This window comes from Naumovozyma dairenensis, chromosome 9 (assembly GCF_000227115.2).
Source record: "Naumovozyma dairenensis CBS 421 chromosome 9, complete genome".
NCBI classification, from domain to species: Eukaryota; Fungi; Ascomycota; class Saccharomycetes; order Saccharomycetales; family Saccharomycetaceae; genus Naumovozyma; species Naumovozyma dairenensis.
In genome coordinates this window covers 238578-259362 of record NC_016487.1, presented here as the reverse complement: position 1 = coordinate 259362, position 20785 = coordinate 238578, and the positions used below count along the sequence as shown (strand labels likewise).

At 33.9% G+C, this 20785-nt stretch overlaps 7 protein-coding genes across 7 annotated transcripts; 3 read left to right on the top strand and 4 right to left on the bottom strand.

Moving 5' to 3' along the window:
- Positions 1-83: 83 nt before the first annotated feature.
- Positions 84-3329, bottom strand: GCV2 (glycine decarboxylase subunit P; the record flags this gene model as incomplete). The annotated part of the gene is made up of 1 exon (XM_003671870.1): positions 84-3329. The coding sequence occupies one exon, from the start codon at positions 3327-3329 to the stop codon at positions 84-86; it is 3246 nt and encodes a 1081-aa protein (XP_003671918.1).
- A 937-nt stretch (positions 3330-4266) lies between these two features.
- Positions 4267-5028, top strand: MRPS17 (mitochondrial 37S ribosomal protein uS17m; the record flags this gene model as incomplete). The annotated part of the gene is made up of 1 exon (XM_003671869.1): positions 4267-5028. One exon carries the CDS (start codon positions 4267-4269, stop codon positions 5026-5028), a length of 762 nt encoding a protein of 253 aa, XP_003671917.1.
- An 879-nt stretch (positions 5029-5907) lies between these two features.
- On the top strand, positions 5908-7371 carry NDAI0I01040 (uncharacterized protein; the record flags this gene model as incomplete). The annotated part of the gene is made up of 1 exon (XM_003671868.1): positions 5908-7371. One exon carries the CDS (start codon positions 5908-5910, stop codon positions 7369-7371), a length of 1464 nt encoding a protein of 487 aa, XP_003671916.1.
- Positions 7372-7593: 222 nt separating this feature from the next.
- HSC82 (Hsp90 family chaperone HSC82) lies at positions 7594-9747 on the bottom strand (the record flags this gene model as incomplete). The annotated part of the gene is made up of 1 exon (XM_003671867.1): positions 7594-9747. The coding sequence occupies one exon, from the start codon at positions 9745-9747 to the stop codon at positions 7594-7596; it is 2154 nt and encodes a 717-aa protein (XP_003671915.1).
- A 512-nt stretch (positions 9748-10259) lies between these two features.
- On the bottom strand, positions 10260-13139 carry RTP1 (Rtp1p; the record flags this gene model as incomplete). Its single annotated transcript, XM_003671866.1, has 1 exon — positions 10260-13139. The coding sequence occupies one exon, from the start codon at positions 13137-13139 to the stop codon at positions 10260-10262; it is 2880 nt and encodes a 959-aa protein (XP_003671914.1).
- Positions 13140-13613: 474 nt separating this feature from the next.
- On the bottom strand, positions 13614-14273 carry ADD37 (Add37p; the record flags this gene model as incomplete). The annotated part of the gene is made up of 1 exon (XM_003671865.1): positions 13614-14273. One exon carries the CDS (start codon positions 14271-14273, stop codon positions 13614-13616), a length of 660 nt encoding a protein of 219 aa, XP_003671913.1.
- Positions 14274-16837: 2564 nt separating this feature from the next.
- On the top strand, positions 16838-17809 carry SSO2 (syntaxin; the record flags this gene model as incomplete). Its single annotated transcript, XM_003671864.1, has 1 exon — positions 16838-17809. One exon carries the CDS (start codon positions 16838-16840, stop codon positions 17807-17809), a length of 972 nt encoding a protein of 323 aa, XP_003671912.1.
- Between the last annotated feature and the right edge of the window lie 2976 nt (positions 17810-20785).

Genomic DNA, 20785 nt, shown 5'->3' with positions numbered 1-20785 from the left:
CAATAGCATATACGTTTGTTTTATTACATTATGTGACGTGGTGTTTGTATTTTTTTATTATAATACTACATACGCTCTGGTATTCATGATTCCTCTCGCCATTTCGCTTCCATTTCTTCTACGCTAGGACATGTACAATGCAAATGCGTGTCACCATATATATCATCCAAACGAGTAGTTACAGGCCAGAACTTGTTCACTTTTAAAAACGGTAATGGATAAGCTGCAAACTCGCGAGTATAGCCACGTTGTTCCCAGTCTTCTCCATTGATAATATCTTCCATAGAATGTGGTGACATTTTCAAAACTTTACCTCTAGGATCACCCTTCATAAATAAGTCAATCTCATTCTTGATGGATATCATTGACTCAATAAAACGATCCAATTCTTCTAAATTTTCAGATTCTGTTGGTTCTACCATTAAAGTTCCAGGAACTGGGAAGGCCAACGTGGGTGCATGGAACCCATAATCCTGTAATCTTTTAGCAATATCAATTGCTTCAATACCATGTTCTTTATATTCTCTTAAATCAACAATAAATTCATGACCACAATGTTTGAATGAACTACTCCCATTAATAAATAAAATCTTATAGTATTCTTGTAATCTACTCATCATATAATTAGCATTCAAAATGGCAATAACACTGGAATATGGTAACCCCTTAGATCCCATCATTCTTATATAAGCATAAGAAATTGGTAAAACTAATGCATTCCCATATGGGGCTGAAGAAACAGAATCAATTGTCCTCGAAGGGTCATCACTTCCACCTGAAGTGATCATCTTAACAACGTCATGCCCTGGTAGAAATGGTTTCAAATGACTCCTAACACATATAGGTGCTCCTGCTGGCCCACCCCCACCATGTGGTATGGCAAATGTCTTATGTAAATTCAAATGGCAAACATCTGCACCAAGGAACCCAGGTGAAGTCAATCCAACTTGAGCATTCATATTCGCGCCATCCAAATAAACTTGTCCGCCATTCTCATGTACGATATCGAATGCCTCTTGAACACTTGGTCCAAAAAGACCATAAGTGGAAGGATAAGTGATCATTACAGCGGCTAATTCATCTTTATACTTTTCCGCTTTCAATTTCAAATCGTTTAAGTCCAATGATCCATCATTTAAACAATTCACTGAGACGGTTTTCAATCCACACATGGCTGCAGATGCCGGATTGGTTCCATGTGCCGAGATGGGGATTAAACAGACATTGCGATGCGGTTGTCCTTGAGATTCTAGATATGTTTTGATGACTCTTAATCCTGTGTACTCTCCTGAGGCTCCTGAATTTGGTTGTAATGAAATAGCATCAAACCCTGTTATATTACAAAGGTCCTTTTCTAAATTAGTAAACATTTCTTGATATCCCTTTGTTTGTGATGATGGTTGGAAGGGATGTATGTTTGTGAATTGAGGCCATGTAATGGGCATCATTTCCACTGTACTGTTTAATTTCATGGTACATGAACCCAGTGGGATCATTGAATTGGCCAAGGAAAGATCTCTCGTTTGCAAATGATGTAAATATCTTAACATAGCAGTTTCACTATGATATTTGTTGAATACTGGGTTTATTAAGAAGGGTTCTGTACGCAAGTTATCTAAAGGGAACTCTGGCAGTTTTGAAGCAAAATTGGAATCAGGCGCAATGGTTTTCTCCTTCGAAAACAACAATATTAAATTTGATAGATCATCTTCGGTAGTAGCTTCATCCAATGATAATGATATTGTTTGTGAGTCGCTCATGAAGAGGTTCATACTAAATTCATTCAATGCTTTCTCTAAGAATTTTTTGGAATTTGTGACATTCTCGTTTAATTTAATCGTCAAGGTATCGAACCATGATTCGTTGATTACAGAATGCTCACATTTCGAGGAATTGATATGTTGAGCCAAAACAGTAGTCATACCATAAATTCTCTTTGCAATATTTTGTAAGCCCTCGGGACCATGGTACACACAATAATTAGCTGCTATATTAGCCAATAAAGCTTGAGCAGTACAAATATTTGACGTAGCTTTATCTCTCTTAATATGTTGTTCTCTGGTTTGTAAAGCTAATCTCAACGCTGGATTACCTAATCTATCCTTAGAGACACCCACGATTCTACCTGGAATTTTCCTATTCAACTTATCAATGACAGAAAAGAATGCAGCATGTGGACCACCAAACCCCATGGGGACACCGAATCTTTGTGATGAACCTAATACAATATCAGCTCCCAATTGGCCAGGAGGTTTCAATAGCGTCAAAGCCATAAGATCAGATGCAACTATAAACAATTGGGATGGTGCTTTTGAAACGTTCCCCCCGCCATGAGTTAATTCCGCTAATTGTTTCAGTTTTTCTTCAGATAGGATAGATCCATTTGTATCAGGGTATTGGACGAAACAACCGATCAAATCATTTCCATTTTCTTTAATTATGTACTTCGCATTTTCAAAATCTGACACTGAGTCAATTTCAATGAGTTCGATATTGAAAGGTTTAGCTCTTGTCCTTAAGACACTTTTCGTTTGCTTGTGGACATTCTTATCAACAATGAATTTGAATTTCTTCTTCTTAGTAAGATTGAATGCCAATAACATTGCCTCGGCAGCGGCAGTACCTTCATCTAACAAAGAGGCATTAGCAATTGGTAAACCTGTCAAATCGGAAATTACAGTTTGAAAATTTAATAATGATTCTAGCCTACCTTGGCTAATTTCAGGTTGGTATGGTGTATATGAAGTGTACCATTCTGGACATTCCAATAAGTTCCTTTGGATGACAGGTGGTACAATGGTATTATAGTATCCTTTCCCAATGAAATTTTTTATCTTGTAATTATTCTTGTTTGCTAAATTTGTTAAATGTTTCAACATTTCTTGTTCGGAAAATCCGACATTCGATGAAGAGGTGGAAGCTTTAAGGTCAAAATCTAATGGGGAATCTGTGGTATCGTTGTTTAGGATGTTTGATGGGATTACTGCTTTGATGAATGACTCTAGGTCATTGAATCCCATTTGCTTCAACATTGACTGGACATCCTTAGGGGCAGGTCCCAGATGACGTCTTGGGAATGAATCTAATGGATTACTTAAGTCCAATGGGTCATTATTGTAGATCCTTTCATATTGTTTAGATGATATTTCAATTGAATTGGGATAGGTAGTTGTGAATGTCCTGCCGTTGTTCCATAGTTGATTAGAAATGTGATGGTTAGTCGAGATAATATCAGTACTACTCAATGGGTATATATACCTTGATAATCTATTAACTTTTTTGGTAGAACAGATCCCATTGATCTGGTCGTAATTGTGGTAGTAGTACATCTCAACATTGCGTTTACTGATCAGATTACCTGTGAAATGAAAGATATATCTGATCTTGACCTTGATGATTTACTAGGAAACCCTTTATCTATCTTGAATAAGTCACTATATATAAAAACAAGCAGAGGCAATGGGCATGGACTAAACAAGCGGCAGTGCAAGTATATGTCGTTTGTTATATTTTGATTGTAAACTCTAAAAATGCTTTCTTCCTTATTTACTTACTTACTTACTTATTTACTTACGTTCAAGCCCAACGATGAATCAACAAGCGGTAACTCATCGGTGAACAAGTTGTAACGTTTCTTGCATTCCTCCTGAGCCCAATCGAGCGATAAAGTGTTTTGCATTCTGTATTCTGTATTCTGTATCCGATATCCGCTATTCCACAATCAGCTTATCATAGATTAGATCTTATTTACTTACGTAGTTTCTTCCCTTGCTTCCTTTGCTCCCTTATTCTGCAATGTTTATCTTCCCTTCACATATCTTTTTTTATTGGAGAAAGAGATTTCAAGAGCTGACTTCTTTTCCCCTGTTTTCCGGTTCCTGACTCTGTCCAAAATAACTTGTTGACTTCTTCATATGGTTACCCTCCCAACTTTGACTTCTTTTTCCCAGAAAATCCAAGCCCTAAATATTTAGGGGTCCCCTTGTTTTGACATGCCCTTGTTTCCCTTCCCTTGCCCTTAGGGCCGCTATTTCTATATATGAAACTCTTTTAAGATATAGTACCTTTTAAACTAAACAGGTTTTAGCTTCAATCGTATTGAGCGGTTGAACAAAGTGCAAAAAAAATTCAGCCAAAAAGCTGGTAGTGCTTATCCTTCTTCATATAATAGTATCTCTACTCTTCCTTGTAGAATTGCTCTATCACAATTCTTTCTTTTGTTTGGGAAAGAAGATAAGAAAATAAAGGAGATATATTAGGGAAAGGATGGCTCGTCAAAATTTCATTGGTTTAGTGGTATCTCAAGGTAAGATGCAAAAGACTGTGAAAGTTCGCGTCGAAACGAAAGTGTTTAATAAACGTGTGAACAAGGAATTATTCCATAGGAAAGATTACTTGGTTCATGATGAAGGGGAAATTTCTCGCGAAGGTGACATGGTACGTATCGAATCAACAAGACCCATTTCTAAGCATAAATTCTTTGCCATTGCTGAAATTATTAAGAACAGTGGTCAAAAATTTGCTGAGTTTGAAAACGCTGCAAAGTTGAATGTAGCGAAGGAGGAAGCTTTGAAAACTAAAGAGTTCTTGGATAGAAGAGCTCAAAAATTGTCCTCTTTGTCATCTTCATCCACTGATGTAACTGTGTCTAATAGTACTCTTCTAAGTGATATCAAATACTTACAAAAAGTGTTGAATAACGACGGAAATGAAAGTACCAACAAAGATCAGGAATCAGAAACGAGAAAATTATCCGAAATAAAACAAAAATATGGTATCAACGATGATTTTTCAAAGGATACAATAAGACAATTACTAAGTCTTGATATAATTAAAATGGAGAAGGACTTACAATTACAAAAAAATAATATTGACACCGTTCAAATAAGAATTAAAGAATATATGGAAGATAATTTGAAAGCTCATGAATTCTTAAAAAATCATGGTATTGAATCACCTGAACTTTTACAAAAAAATATAATGAAGAATTTATTAAGAAAACATTTAATGCATGATTTACAACTGTAATCCCGGCCGTTCTTCATACTAATGCCATGTCGTATTATGTCATGTCCTATAACTCATATCATATTCATTTAAAATATATAGAAAAAACAAAAGCGGAAACATCCTGTACATAGTAAAAAATGGTGTAACAAAAGAAAGTATATTTCTTTTAATGCAATTATAGCAAAGTTTATTTGAAATCAGTCGGAAAAACGTTTTCTGATATATATAAAGAGTAAAAAGAAGCGAAAGAAATCTGTCGTCTGACATTGTAAACTTAACAATGGCTCACAAAACTTTGATATATAAGGAAGGTGTTTCTATTCTGTGACATCTGTCATCATTTATGATTATTATGTTATATAGTTTATAATCTTCCTCTTTATTTAAAAAAACGGCGTCACTAACTGGGGGGCAATCTGTTGAGTTACCTCTTTTCAGGCCCCTAGTTGCAAGCCGATAGTTAGAAAATATTGGTAACTGTAAGCAAAACACATAGACGAGCTAAAATGATTCTTGAAATAATGTTGGTTTAGTCTATAGCAGTTATTGAGATTTTTTTGTTTACTTTTCAATATAATATATGTTTTTTCTAAGTTATTCCTTATTCTTAGTAGAATTTTTGTTCATGAAAAGTAAATTTTTTTGAAGATTTTATGAAAGTTAAGAAATAAGAATATACCAATCTCAAAAGTATATACTCCTTTGCCTGCTGGCATTTTTACAATCATCAAGAATTCATCTTTTAATTTTTGACACCTTTCAAGAACAAAAAACTATCCAAAATTGCACTTTCGTACTCAACAAATTTCAGAGCATTAAATAATAAACCTCTAAATTCTTACTGAGCAGAAGTGAGCTAATTCATTCCTAATTACCAACTAAAAAATATACATCAACATGTTCTCCTTTTTCAAGCTCCAAACCTGTAGGTGCTGGATTTGCCTGGAGGAATCAGAATATGATCAAACGTGGTTGATCCATAAATGTGGATGTAATTTACAAGTTCATAAAACATGTTATCTTCAATGGATATATAAGAGAAACATGGATGATTACGAATTGTTGCGACCTATCTTTGACAATGTTGATCAACGTGTTAAGGCAAGTCTTTATCATATTTTGGACAATCATCCATATTTTCCTAGGGAAGGTATGTGGAATAAGAACAATCTATTATTCTCATTAATATCCCCTCAACCCATTAGAATGTTGGGAATATATACCATGTTCTTCAAAGAAATTGTGAATACAGATTCCTTAATACTTTCTAGAAGTCAATGTCCACAATGCCAAAAGCAAATACAATTAACAGATTTACGTCCCTATAAATCGCCAATATTACTAGACCTTATATATCAATGGAAACTTACATTGGATTATATTGGAAGGCATGCCACATATCTAACAATACCTCTCGTTTTGGCTCCTTGGTCTATCCAAAAATTCTTAGTAAGGATAGGATTACGTCAATTACAATGTTTATTCCCTGAAAGTATATTAAGAATAATACTCGATACTGTTACCACAAAATCTTTAAATACATTCTCAGAAACAACTAGCGGATTGGCAAGTATACCACCTTACACCCGGTTTCTGCTCTTTTTGACTCCCCTTTCATTCTTTGCCATTAATTCTCATGTGTTCCCCTCCAGTGCAGTAAGAATCATATGGACCTCATTGATCTTGAGAAGAATTAATGTAAAGTATACTAAAGATACACCAATTTTAAAGACAGCAAGGAAATTATTCTTAATCTCCAACTCTCTCATAATGTTATATTTTAATGTGATGAGACAATTATTAAGTAGTACCATTTATAAAAAACTAGCACAATCAGTATTACTTTCCATTCAACAGGAATTTGTGAAAGTGGAACCCCTTCGAAAAGATACCCCTAATGATGATGATGATGATGCCTACCGAGAAAATATGCTTGATTATTCCCAAACGTTAGTATATTCGGGTGATTTTGAAAATATAATCGAATGTTTAGCTTGGCCTTTTATAGGTAATTTTATTGGTCAGAAATTATTGAATGGCTTATTAAAATTAAAAAGAATCTATAAATTCAAGTGGTTACATTTCATATATGATGGTGAGACTGATCAAATGATTTTTAATTTCATTGGGTGTGGTATACTACCAGTAATTAAACAATTGGCTCGCTTATATGCAAGCAAAAAATATACTGAAGAATTACATGCTACGGCAAATTTTATCTTTAATGAATTAGAATTCCCAAACGTTATTAAATATTATAGACCTTTTGAAATAATGACTAAACCTGTTTATATTGAGGGGGAGTTATTGGAAAAATTGAAAAAACAAGTACATTATGAAGACAAGCAAGGCGATTATTAATACTCTCACATTTGTAACTAATACCCAAAGAATAACTCGATTGAAATTAAACTAGGAAGTTTCCTACTTACAACTTTATATTGTTTTTTGATTTTTTTCATATTCATTTAAATTATTTGATTTTTTTTATACAAGTGCAAGCTAACGAAAGAATTCTCTATATAGATCTATGTTGGTGGTTTAGTAGTAATATATTATTGATTAATTAATGTAAATTTTTGTTTAATCGACTTCTTCCATTTCAGTGTCAGCTGGGACTTCTTCAACTTCAGCTTCAGTGGTAGATTCTGGAGCAGCCTTTTCATCATCATTATCTTCTTCATCTTCATCAATATTCAAACCTAATGAAATCAATCTGTTAATTCTAGCAGCGAAGGAGTTTGGTTCTTCTAAACTGAAACCAGATGTCAATAATGCAGTTTCATATAACAAGTTAGTCAAATCTTTAACAGTCTTATCTTGAGCACCACCTTCATCAACTCTCTTTTTCAATTCCTTGATAATAGCAGATTTTGGAGAAATTTCAAAAGTTTTCTTAGAAGACATGTATGAAGACATGGTAGAATCTCTCAGAGCTTGAGCCTTCATGATTCTTTCCATATTAGCAGACCAACCGAATTGACCGGTTCTAATAGCAGCTGGAGCATCTAATAATTTGTAAGAAACAACAACTTTTTCAACTTGCTCACCCAAGATTTCCTTCAAAGCTTTGGTTAATGGTTCAAATTCCTTGATTTCCTTTTCTCTTTCAGCCTTTTCTTCTTCAGTTTCTTCCAATTCGAAATCTTTAGTAATATCAACTAATGTCTTACCATCGAATTCCTTCATTTGGGTGAAAGCATATTCATCAATTGGATCAGCTAAGAATAAGACTTCGAAATCTTTAGCCTTTAAAGCATCTAAGAATGGAGATTTTTCAATGGCCTTGATGGATTCACCAGTAATGTAGTAAATGTTCTTTTGATGTTCTTGCATTCTAGTAACGTAATCAGTCAAAGAAGTCAATTCATCAGTAGACTTGGTAGAGTTATAACGTAACAATTTAGCTAAAGCGGCTCTGTTTTGAGTATCTTCGTGAACACCTAACTTAATGTTCTTTGAGAAGGCAGTGTAGAATTTATCGAATTGTTCAGAATCTTCAGCAATTTCATTGAAGGCTTCAATTAACTTCTTGACAATGTTCTTTCTAATGACCTTCATGATCTTGTTTTGTTGTAACATTTCTCTGGATAAGTTTAATGGTAAATCTTCAGAATCAACGACACCCTTAACAAAAGATAACCAATCTGGGATCAAATCTTCAGCTTCATCAGTGATGAAAACACGACGGACATATAACTTGATATTGCTCTTCTTCTTCTTACTTTCGAACAAGTCAAATGGAGCTCTGCTTGGAATGAACAAGATAGCCTTAAATTCTAATTGACCTTCAACGGAGAAATGCTTAACGTATAATGGATCTTCCCAATCGTTAGAAATAGACTTGTAGAAAGCATTATATTCTTCTTGAGAAATTTCAGATGGGTTTCTAGTCCATAATGGTTTAGTTTTGTTTAATTCTTCCAATTCTTTTACTTCTTCCTTAACCTTCTTGGTCTTTGGTTTCTTTTCTTCTTCATCTTCATCTTCCTTAACTTCTTCTAATTTTGGTTTCTTGTCTTCTTCACCTTCCTTCTTTTCTTCTTCGGTTTCTTCCTTCTTTTCTTCTTCTTCTTCAGCGATTGGAACATCCTTTTCAACTTCCTTAGTGACTAATAATTGAATTGGATAAGCGACGAATTCAGAATGTCTCTTGATAACTTCCTTGATTCTCTTTTCTTCCAAATATTCCAATTGGTCATCTTTCAAGAACAATCTCAAGATAGTACCTCTACCGATTCTTTCATTAGTTTCATCCAAAGTGACGGTAAAAGAACCACCAGCGTTAGATTCCCAAATATATTGTTCATCATCGTTATGTTTTGAAATGACTTGAACTCTATCAGCGACCAAGAATAAAGAATAGAATCCGACACCGAATTGACCGATCATAGAAACATCGGCACCAGCAGAAAGAGCTTCCATAAAGGCCTTAGTACCGGATTTAGCGATCGTACCCAAGTTGTTAATCAATTCCGCCTTGGTCATACCAATACCAGAATCTCTAATTTCCAAGACTTTTTCTTCTGGTTTTGGAGTCAATCTGATGAATAATTCTGGTTCAGTTTCTAATTGTTTTGGATCAGATAGGGCTTGGTATCTGATCTTGTCGATAGCATCTGAAGCATTAGAGATCAATTCTCTTAAGAAAATTTCCTTGTTAGAGTAGACCGTATTAATGATCAAACTCATTAATTGAGTGATTTCAGCTTGGAATTCAAAAGTTTCAGCAGCCATTTTTGTGTGTATGATGAATGTGGATTGTTACTTCTATGAAGAACTGGTGGTTTCCAATTTCGAAAGATTAAAGATAGAAATGAATCTATAAATCATCCAAGAAAAAGAGTAATTGTTCGATCGTACCAACAGCAGGGGAAGGTGGCAATTATCCCTGCCATATATATAGTTGTTAGTTCTATCCTTGTTTCCTTCCTTGTGTTCCGTATGTTACGTAGGCGGTTAAAAGTTGATGGTCGATGGAAGCTCACGGAAGAAAGTGGAAAGAAAAGAAAACTTCCATGGAAATTCTCCAAGATTCTTTCAGATTCCATGAGCCCCGGGTAACGCCAGAGTGCGCGCGTCACTAATTATTTTGTGTTATTTTGTAATAAATTTGCTATATCTCCGTGATAACGTCTATCTCCCTATATATTCATCGCGTGTATCTATCTCTCTACCTACCTACAAGCCTATGTACTAACGTACCTAACAGTTCATGATAGACAACAACTCATTGATTTGCTCACATACTAGATCATCCGTATCTTTGTTCTTGTGTACTCTAACAACGTTTTTAATCTTTCTGGACCATATTCCGCAGATAGATTTGATGATATTCCATCATTGGAGAAAAGATCGTGGATTAAATGTACAGCGGCTCTTCTCATAATTGCCTCATCTTCTCCAGTCTCTAAATGTAATATTCCGACGGCACAATCTACCATCTCATTTACTCTAGATTGAACACCAATAGCGTTCACTTGTAAAATAATACCTAATATGGACATCGAAGACATTCTGATCCTATTATCTAACCCATTATGTGTCTTAATCTTATCTAAACAAACATCAACTAATAGATTAGCATAATGACTACCAAGTAATTTGTTTTCATATTGAACATAATTTATAAATATCTCGCCAACTTTAAGTATATCATCCAATTTATTACGACTCTTATCATCACGGTAAAACTCTAACAACACGTTCATAGTTTTGTCAGTTTCTAATTGAATCAATGATGCAAACCCTTTGATTGCGTTCATATATATGAAAGGATCTTGATTCTTCATAAATTGTAAATGAATTTGTACACCCCTATCCACATCGATAACCTTAGATTTCTTCTTAATTAATTGTCTTAATTCTACTAACCCATGAGCTTTTATTGGAACTAATGGATCATTCAAATCCATCATAACTCTATGTAAGGTCTCTTTGTCCTTTTCTAATTCTTCATCAACGAGTTCTGCTTCAGGTCCCATTTTGTCAAACTGTTGATCATTCAAAACTGATTGTACATTTTCATGCAATGTCTTACATTCAGGAACGTTGTTAATAAACTTCATTAGTTTCTCATCAATACTTGATAAAATATTCTTATATTGTAACAGATAATTTTTTGTCGAATTATTGAGTGTGTAGGAGAATAACTCTAAAATGGTTTTAAATGCTGTTGAAATATGAGGTAATTCCACTGGTTTCTGTTCACTAGCAGTCTCCTCTTCATCCTCCTCATCTTCATCGTCTGAGTCAACAGTTTCTTCTTCTTCCTTCAATTTATCATCTTGAAATTGTACGAAGTCGACTAAATCATTAATCACAGTTAAAACATCCTTGGTTTGCTTGATAATATCCGTTTTGAATTCTTGATTCATTTTCTCCAGCAGTTTCAAATCAATCAATACCATAACATTCCCATTTATATCATCTTCTTCCCCAAGAGAGAGAGTGGACTGGTCATGTCTGGATGTGGTTTTTTTCACCCATCTGTTTAATATGGTTAAAAATATATCTTTTGTCTTTTCATCGTCATTAATTAATTTCAATAAGTCAATATATAATTGAACAGCAAGATCCATAGCATTGAAAAAATTTGAAATTTCATTCAATTTATTTTCATCATCCGTACCTTCATTTAAATTTAGTTCATTCAGTATTGATTCTGCTTTATTTGCAATATATGGCATTCCATTCTCTAAATCAATCATATATTTCCAATTTTCATGTTCAAAATTTACTAAATTTAAACTTAAAAGATTCAAAACATCAAATTTCCCATCATTCAGGATGAAAAAAGTCTTCAAAAGTGAAAGTATAACTTCAAAATATGGAACCACTGGAACATTTTCATTCTCCCTTTCCTTCACATTCAATACTTTATCTTCATTTTTCTTTAAAAACAAACAATAAATCCATAAATTTAAGAAAAACTTTTTCCAATCTAGAAATACAATCAAATCGGAAACAACCTCGACATCATTATTTTTCGACAAAGAAATTAAAACATTAATACAATCATTTAACTGTCTAAAATCAAAATCTCGTCCATCCAAATTACATAAGACATCCCCCACCGGCTTCCAAAGAAAATCTCTGACAATCTTCTTATTCCTCATGAAAAATCTACTCACAAGTCCATTCACACAGGTAATCACCTCCGGACGATCAATCAACGAAAGGCAATGATATAATTGTGGAAATAGTAAGGATAGGTATTTGCCGGGCCGCATACCTTGAGGAATACTCATTAATACTGAATAAATCCTTTCAAATTTATTCGGTAAGTTCGTTACTTCCATGTCTTCCCTTGTACCTAATATGAAATCAATTAGTGTTATGATACCGTCTTCCGTTCTACGTATAGGTAATGTTGCTAATTTGTTCATTATGAACTTTCTCATAGCAATGACATTATGTGAAGGGGATGATGATGATGGTAAACATTGAATAAAATTTGTATACATCACGTATAGCGTATAGGTATCTTGTATCGATTCCAAATCATACAAAATTGGAATTGACTCTTCTTCTTGTTGTTGTTCAATTGAAATAATTAATTGACTAAGGTAGAGCATGGGATATGCTGGTCCTCTAAGCAGTGCAGTCCTTATATAATTGGTAATATTTGAGCTCATTATAATGTTTAATAATCTCGATGTAACTTCTCGCAATGTGAGCTCATCAGGTTGGTATGAAGGTGAAACCATTGAGGCGGTTAGATTATTAGAAATTGGGGTGAGATTTCGTAATTCTGATGATGGTAAATTTATAGTAATACCATGAAATAATAGTAAGTTTAGTAATCTATCCATGTATTTAACATCATGTAATGAAACAGGTAATAAATTTTGATCTTTCTTTGCTATTTCTGATTGTAATTGCGTTGTTAATTCATATAACTTATCAAAATAAGAAAGTAATTTGAAAACGAATTTATGGTTATCTTCATACCCCATATAATCATAGAGACTTTTGTCATCGCAGGTATCAGGTATTTTTGAAAGGAAATCATCATTTAATTCTTTGAAGAAATTATCTAAAGGTGTATTATTGATAAAGTCTGGACCTTTCTCTAATATATCTTTCAGGGTTTTGGATTTTGATAGAACCTTATTTTCTTTGCTCATCTTGAGAACCTTCAGTCTGGGTATATCTTGGCGTTATTATTCTAGTCTTCGAGATTGCTGTTCCATAACTTGAATCTTGAATTCATGGTGTTAATTAAACGTGTGTAAACATCGCAAAAATTCACAATCTGTAACCGCCGAGGGTACTTCAATACGTACTTGTAAGGAAAGAGCATAAATATCTAAAAAGAAGACTATAAACTATATATGAAAATGACTGTCGAAATGTGCCGAATAATATATTTTTACGTTTATGATTAGTTACTGAAAATAAATCTAAATGCATATATCTTATATAAATAATATGATCAATTTTTTATGCCTATTCTTTTTTAAACGTACATGCGTGAGAAGTAGTTGCAGTAAACCTCTTATGTTTGTCCTTTAAATAAGTACGATTAGGTACGTATGAGCTTATTTCAGTGTAAACTGAGCCCAAGTTCTTTATGTTTCGTACAATAATAATATTGCTTTTTAACAAGTAGTGGAATTCTCTACGATTTTCAAAAATGCAGGACACCAATTAGTAATAGACATGTCAGATACCATCCAATCCATTAATAATTTCTTAGCCTTATGTTGATTTTGATTTGATTCTTTAAAGAATTGTGTCAATATAATTTTCGTTAGATCATTATTTAAACTTTGATGAATATTTGAATCCACTTTCTTCTTATAATATTGGAATTCTTGTTCTGATAATTTTGAATCTTGATTGAACAGCCTTTCAATTTTATTTACAAGTTCGTCCCTAGACAATGATTCTACGTCTGAAAGCGATTCATTTCGTTGCTGTGTGGGAGACGTTGCTAGCTCAATGGTTTCTGTGATGACCGGGGAAGGAATGACAGTTGGTGGTTGATCATCACCCAGATTATCCTCACTATTTGACGACGACGATATTATGCTTCTTGAAGAGATAGATCTTCTGTTGATACGTCTCAATGGTGGAGGTGGTATCGTTGGAATTTTAGTATTACCTGAAAGATCATAAACTTTTGGAGTTATTTTGAAATTGGATTGTCTTTTGTTATTGTTGTTATTATTAACTTGGAATAAGAAACTAGGACAATCATTGTAACCTGGAACATCTGCTTCTGAACAGTTTTGGAAACTTCTTACTGATGAGGTCATATTCAAAATTCTTTGTGCAGCTTGGATCTTAAAAAGGCAATGACGGTCTATATCAACCTTTTCTTATTGAGAGCTAGGTAGAGATGGCAAGGAGGAATGGAACGATTGACGTGAATTTCCAAAAGAATGGTTAGATATATAAATATGAAAAATATCCTAACGGATTTATTGAATTTTTTTATTTTCAATTTTGTTGGAGTTGTTGCAAGACCCATACGAGCAGTAAATTTTATTGATGAGTTGTTATTTTTTTCACTTGGAATTTGCCATTCGTTTATATAAATCGAAGTCGAGTTTTTGATGAGACAAATAGACAAACCACTAGTGTTTGGTCCTACGTCCAGGTGTTACGTTACGGCTCTTCTCCTCTCCCCTCCTCGACATAATTGAGAAACAAAAACATATTATAAATGTACGTATAGACTATGTTTGCCTAACACGTTATGCCCATATGCATGCATAACGTATTATATTTGTTCCTTGCTCTTTAACTTAATTATTTTCTTTTTGAACTGATTATTCTAAGGGGAGAAGTTCACGTAGTATTAGAGAAAGTTATACATACATAGGTTCCATGCGTACAGGTCGATTTAGAATTACCGTAAAACAGAAGGGATCTAAGGATCAAATGTCTCAATGAATTACTTACCTACACCCAATATGTAAAACCACTTCCAAACTTCGGAGGAAGCTTTTAACACGTATACCTTAACTTGAGGTCAAGAAACCGTATGATTGCCTAAATAGTATCAGTAAAAAAACTTAGATCCCCTGATCTGTGACAAAAGAAGAAATTATACGATAGTACATAATAAGTTCTAGAAAGAGAGAGACAGGTCGTACTTACGTACAGACTTAACGTTCATGAAACCATGATACATATTTGTTGAAGTAACTCAAAGTGGGATACTATTACAGTTATGGAGATTTACCCATTTGATGTGAAGTCTGTGCGTAAAATATCCAAATATGCTTTCTTTTTCACAGTGCTGAGTACTTAACATAACCGCTCTAAGGCAATAACATACTAGGATGTTGTGCGTCTCAAATACAGGTAAGGGACGGTAAATTATGCGAGTGGAAATTTTAAGTTTTATATGTCTGCGTTTTTATATGATGGGAAAAGTCATATAGACTATCAATATATGTCCTAGTCGGAAAAAAAATTACGATATTCTCAATTAACTTTTATATTAATATCTTACGTAATAAGGGGTCCAGGAATAAATGACATAAGAATTATTCTTTCTCAAACAACATTGTTTAAGTACGCAGGTAATACATGAATATCTAAGACTTCACTTGGAACGCCACCATAGGGATCAGAATAGTCGACAAACGCCCTTTATGAGGTGACAGGCATCTTAGAATCGTTTTTACAACCGAGCAAGGAGGAGGAGGGCGTTTACTAGAATGGTTTAAAGACGAGCTAACCAAAATCAGCGAATGGGGACATAAACTTTTGAAGCAAAGCAAAAGTGAACTTTTAGTGCTCATTTCAGTTTTTCTGTTCAGTTTATCTATATATTAAGTAGTAATTACCTAAAAGAGCTACGTGCATTTCTTTCATTTCTGTGCTTACCGTAGAAAGGGAAAAAAGGGTACCAAAGTTTTAATATATATAATAAAATTAGAAAAAACCCGACCTCCAATGTATTATATTAAATGTGCCCTCGATGGTAATGTCGTTAATCACTCGCTTTTCTATTAAGTGAAGTATCATTATAGTGAGAAATAGTACCTAGAGAGAACAGTTCCATTGAGACAAATTAGGTTAACTGTAACTATATAGCATTCATACCCATGGAGTATTCCTCTCTGTGACGCTTTCGAGAAAGCGAACGACACAAAATAGTGCGTATTGCTATTTATAACCTGTTTACTGTTTACACTCAGGGTAACGTGCTGTTCCTGAAAGGGGAAAATACAAACAAAAACAAGGAAACCGCCCAGCAACAAACGGTCCGGCTTAGAAGAAGACTATATACCGTGGTTGTTTAAACGAAAAAGCATGTTTGCCACGCGCACTCAACGGCTTACCCGTGGACTTATTCATGGGTAAATAAAAGGTAGCCAAATATCAACCGCAAGGGAACAACAAAAGACAAAACAAAAAATTTCATCACTCCCCGCCGCGGAGCACGGTTTGTCTATCATTAGCCTAATTTGTCAATGAAAGGAAGTTTGGTGAAAAAAAAATAATATAGACGAAACCTGGTAACGTATCCACATACATACGTACCGTACGTAACTACCTAAACTTAAATCCTCGTATCCAAATATAGTCTTTAGTAGCACATACTTACATACTTACGTAACCATACAAACGCACCAACCATCAAGTGTAAACTGACTCAATAGCCTAAGATTGACATCTTACTCTACATATATTACCCATCGCAGCATAGTCCATTCATCCATCATCCATCCTTGTCAACTTTCCTCAACTGTAAAGGAGAACTATAACTAAGAACAACGGGCAATCTACATTATCATACAGATCTAGAAAAATTACAATAACTGATAATACCAAAGCAAAGACAAGTAGACAATAGATACCAAAAATGAGTTATAATAATGCAGAAAACAGTAATGTTTACGAACTTTCTAATCCATATGAAGAAGCAAGTAATGATTTATCAAACAAGACAAACTCATACTCAAATTCAAATTCAAATTTAAATAACAATCCAAACATTGCCTCTAGCAACGCTTATGCTACTACCAAAGCTACAAACAGTAACAACGGCAATGATTTCATCCAATTTATGAACAGAATCAACGAAATTAACCAAGATTTAGAAATCTATGAAAGAAACATTAACGAAATTGAAAAATTACAAAGACAACTATTAATCCAAGTAAACGAAGAAGAAGAATCATCAATAAGATACCAATTAGACAACATAGTCTCTCAAACTTCCTCTTTACAAAACCAATTAAAATTCAACATTAAAGATGCTCAAAGAGAAGGTCTACATGACACCAACAAACAAACTCAAGCTGAAAATTCAAGACAAAAATTCTTGAAATTAATTCAAGATTATAGAATCATCGAATCTAATTACAAAGATGAAAATAAACAACAAGCCAAAAGACAATATTTGATAGTACAACCAGAAGCCACTGAAGAAGAAGTCGAAAACGCAATCAGTGATACTAATGGACAACAAATCTTCTCACAAGCTCTATTGAACGCAAATAGACGTGGTGAAGCTAAGACTGCATTAGCCGAAGTACAAGCAAGACACCAAGAATTATTACAATTGGAAAAATCAATGGCTGAATTGAATCAATTGTTTAATGATATGGAACAACTTGTGATAGAACAACAAGAAAATGTTGAAGTCATCGATAAGAACGTAGAAGACGCTCAAGAAGATGTCGAACAAGGTGTAGGACATACCAATAAAGCTGTAAAGAGTGCTAGAAGAGCAAGAAGAAATAAGATAAGATGTGCTATTATTTGTTTCATTATTTTCGCTATCGTCGTCGTCGTTGTTGTCGTTCCTTCCGTTGTCGAAACAAGAAAATAATCGAATTATACTATACCATGACTATAATGTAATGTAATACCCATTTGTCTTCGTAAAGGCAAGATGACTACTCCATTTTTATTTTTACCACTTCCCCCACTTTTCTCTCCCTATCCCTCTATTACAGTTTTCTATCTATCTCTATATTATACCTTCTGTTTTGTAATAAATAAATACGTACCTCCTTTTTTTATATTAAAATATATCTAATAATAAACTATGAACATTTACCATATCCATCTTTGTATTTTCCAAGGTCTTGCATGGAATGGTGATGCATCAACCTCTTCCTTTTGAACAGGCTCATTCTAGAAGTATTTTTCTTTTGCAATTTCATAGATCGTAACACTACGTACGACATACAAGTATATAATTCAAACCTGGCCAACCAAGTATACGTATGGCTCCAATTGGAACTATTATCTTCATGGTGGAATATTTAAATTATAAACTTGGTCAATCAACTTCAAAACAAGCCACTCGACCGCCCCTTTTCTTTTTCCGTTTTGCCACCAAACTCTTTTTACATTTAAACGAAGTTGGGAATTCATACCGTCAAAAGAGTAATAATCGACTTACTACGAATGTGAAGAGAAAGCCTACTTTTTGGAATTTTTTTTTTTATTCTCTATTCTCTTTACTGTTTCAGTGAGCCGAGACGAGGCAAACTGTTTAGCATCTTATTGAATTGAATTCCGACCAAAGTGGCGTATGAAACGAGGAAAAACGCCTGGATTGAAGAAATCAAAGTCAAGCAATATAAAAAGAATAATTACATAAGAAGAAAGGCAAGGCTGTGCTGTCGTCCTTAATATTTTAGTCCCAATATTGTAATGAACAAATCAATATTCTTGACCCATTTTTTTCTCTCTTAAAAGAAAGAGAAAACGAATGCAAAAAATAAAAATAAAGTACATATTAGGGTGGAAAAAGGTCTTTTATCTTCCAAAAACATGTTTTCTAAATACTGTTGGGATGTGAAATAATTGGCGTAGTCGCAACTACTATAATTATTCCTTATAATTGAAAAAAAATAAATTCACAAACAAAGTTTGAGATAATTTTTTTCGGTAGCAAAGATAGAAAGGCTTTAATAGTTTTTGGGTGTTATAAGAGAAAAATACGGAAAACAGAAAACCAAAAATATGCGTTTTTTTTTTTTTTCAATAGAATATTATTCCTATAGTACTCAGTATTGAAAACACACACCTTTTTTTTTGGTTACTGTTTCGTAATTTTCCCAATTTTTGTTAGTATTCTTTCTTTCCTATAAGAAATCAAGGAGATACGTAAAGACTCACACCTATCTTGTGTCTTTGGAAAACCTCATCTTGCCCCTTTATATAAGGCCTAGGCGAAGTGGCAAATTATTTTTTACGAGAAGAAAACATTTTCTTAGGGGTTACCCTTATTTCATGCAACATAATGTCAAGAACTTTTGAAAGTTAGGTTTCTAACAAAACACGAACGTACGTTAACTTCAGCTCTCTTTTCCTCAATCCTGAACCAGTTGTATGTACGTAAGCATACAAGTTGAGTAAGGTTCAGTCAGTCAAACATACGTACTTTCGGGCAATTTTTTAAGTCTCTTTTTATGTAGTAGCCACCAGACAGTATGAATCCGGTTTTTTCGCAATACTTTAATTGGTAAAGAAGCAACCTCTTAAGCGCCGTGTTTTCACTTCACGTTGTCTACGCACTGTTTTGCCAAGAAGAGATTTTTTTCTTCATCGGACGAACTTTTCTTTATGGTCGTCATCATCTCTTACTACCTTTCTAGTACCTGCACCTGCACACAGATATAAGTGGGGTAGAAAAAAAAACTATAAAGATTATATAATTACCTATATAGATAAGGCTAAAGATACGGGGTTTTCTTTTTGTAGTGCTACATGTTCTCCCAAACAAAAGTGATATTATATACCGGACGTACGTACGTATGCAGGTATATGTGAATAGTCTGGGATTTATATCGCAAAAAGCAAGAAAAAATGACAATAATTGGGGCAAAAAAGTTGGAGATTTATTCATTTCTCCTCAGACATTCCTCCAAAAATTTTCGTTAATAACGTTATCGCTAGACAGTTTTCTGTCCGCTAAAAACCAAATGGAAAAGACTTGCCCCAACGTATAGACTTTTTATTCAACTGAAATATGACATTTTATGGATAAATTATTTGTTTTTTAAGGCTATGGTTTCATTTGCTTTGAGCGCTCAATTAAAAGGGCTTGCGATTTTCCTTTTCTTGTCTTCTTTAACCTTTAAGGGCAAATACATTAAGACCGTAAAATCTCCGGTTCTCATGAAGCCGCAGTAAAATTCCCGTAGTCCTTGAACATTCAAATTTTTTTATTGTTTCGTTGTTTTTTCTTGGGCACTTTCTTGGGAAACAAATTCTAGAATCCAAAGCCAGTAATCTTTCCGTGGACCTATATCTACCATCCCCTACACATATCTCTTTGGGAATGAAAAAATTATGCAGCAATTCGATCATAAAGAATTTGAAATTCGTCAAAGAATAACGCACGTACGTTACGTTCTTAGGGCTCCAGAACTTTCCCTGAACGAATCAAATTCTCCAAAGAAAAATGCCACCTTACACTGCATGTCCATACCTTTTTACCATCTTGTTCCTCACAAAAAAAGGTCAATAACCATCATTAATTATGATAAAAATGTTGGTTACCGTTACAAACTTACTCCAATATCCACATATGTCCGAGCTAATAAATCGGAGAGCTCCACATTGGAACTTATGTTATTTCCTTATGTATGCTACTACATGTAATATGTATACCTTTTCAACTGCAAGATCTTTTTGTCCAAATTAATATACCGTTAGGTCATTTCTCTATGTGTTTGTCAATGTTTATGTCATCGAAACATATATGCGGAGATGATAGTACGTAATAAGACAAGGACGTACGACAACAGATAAGAGGAAACTTCTATTATATTATATCCTCCCTACATTA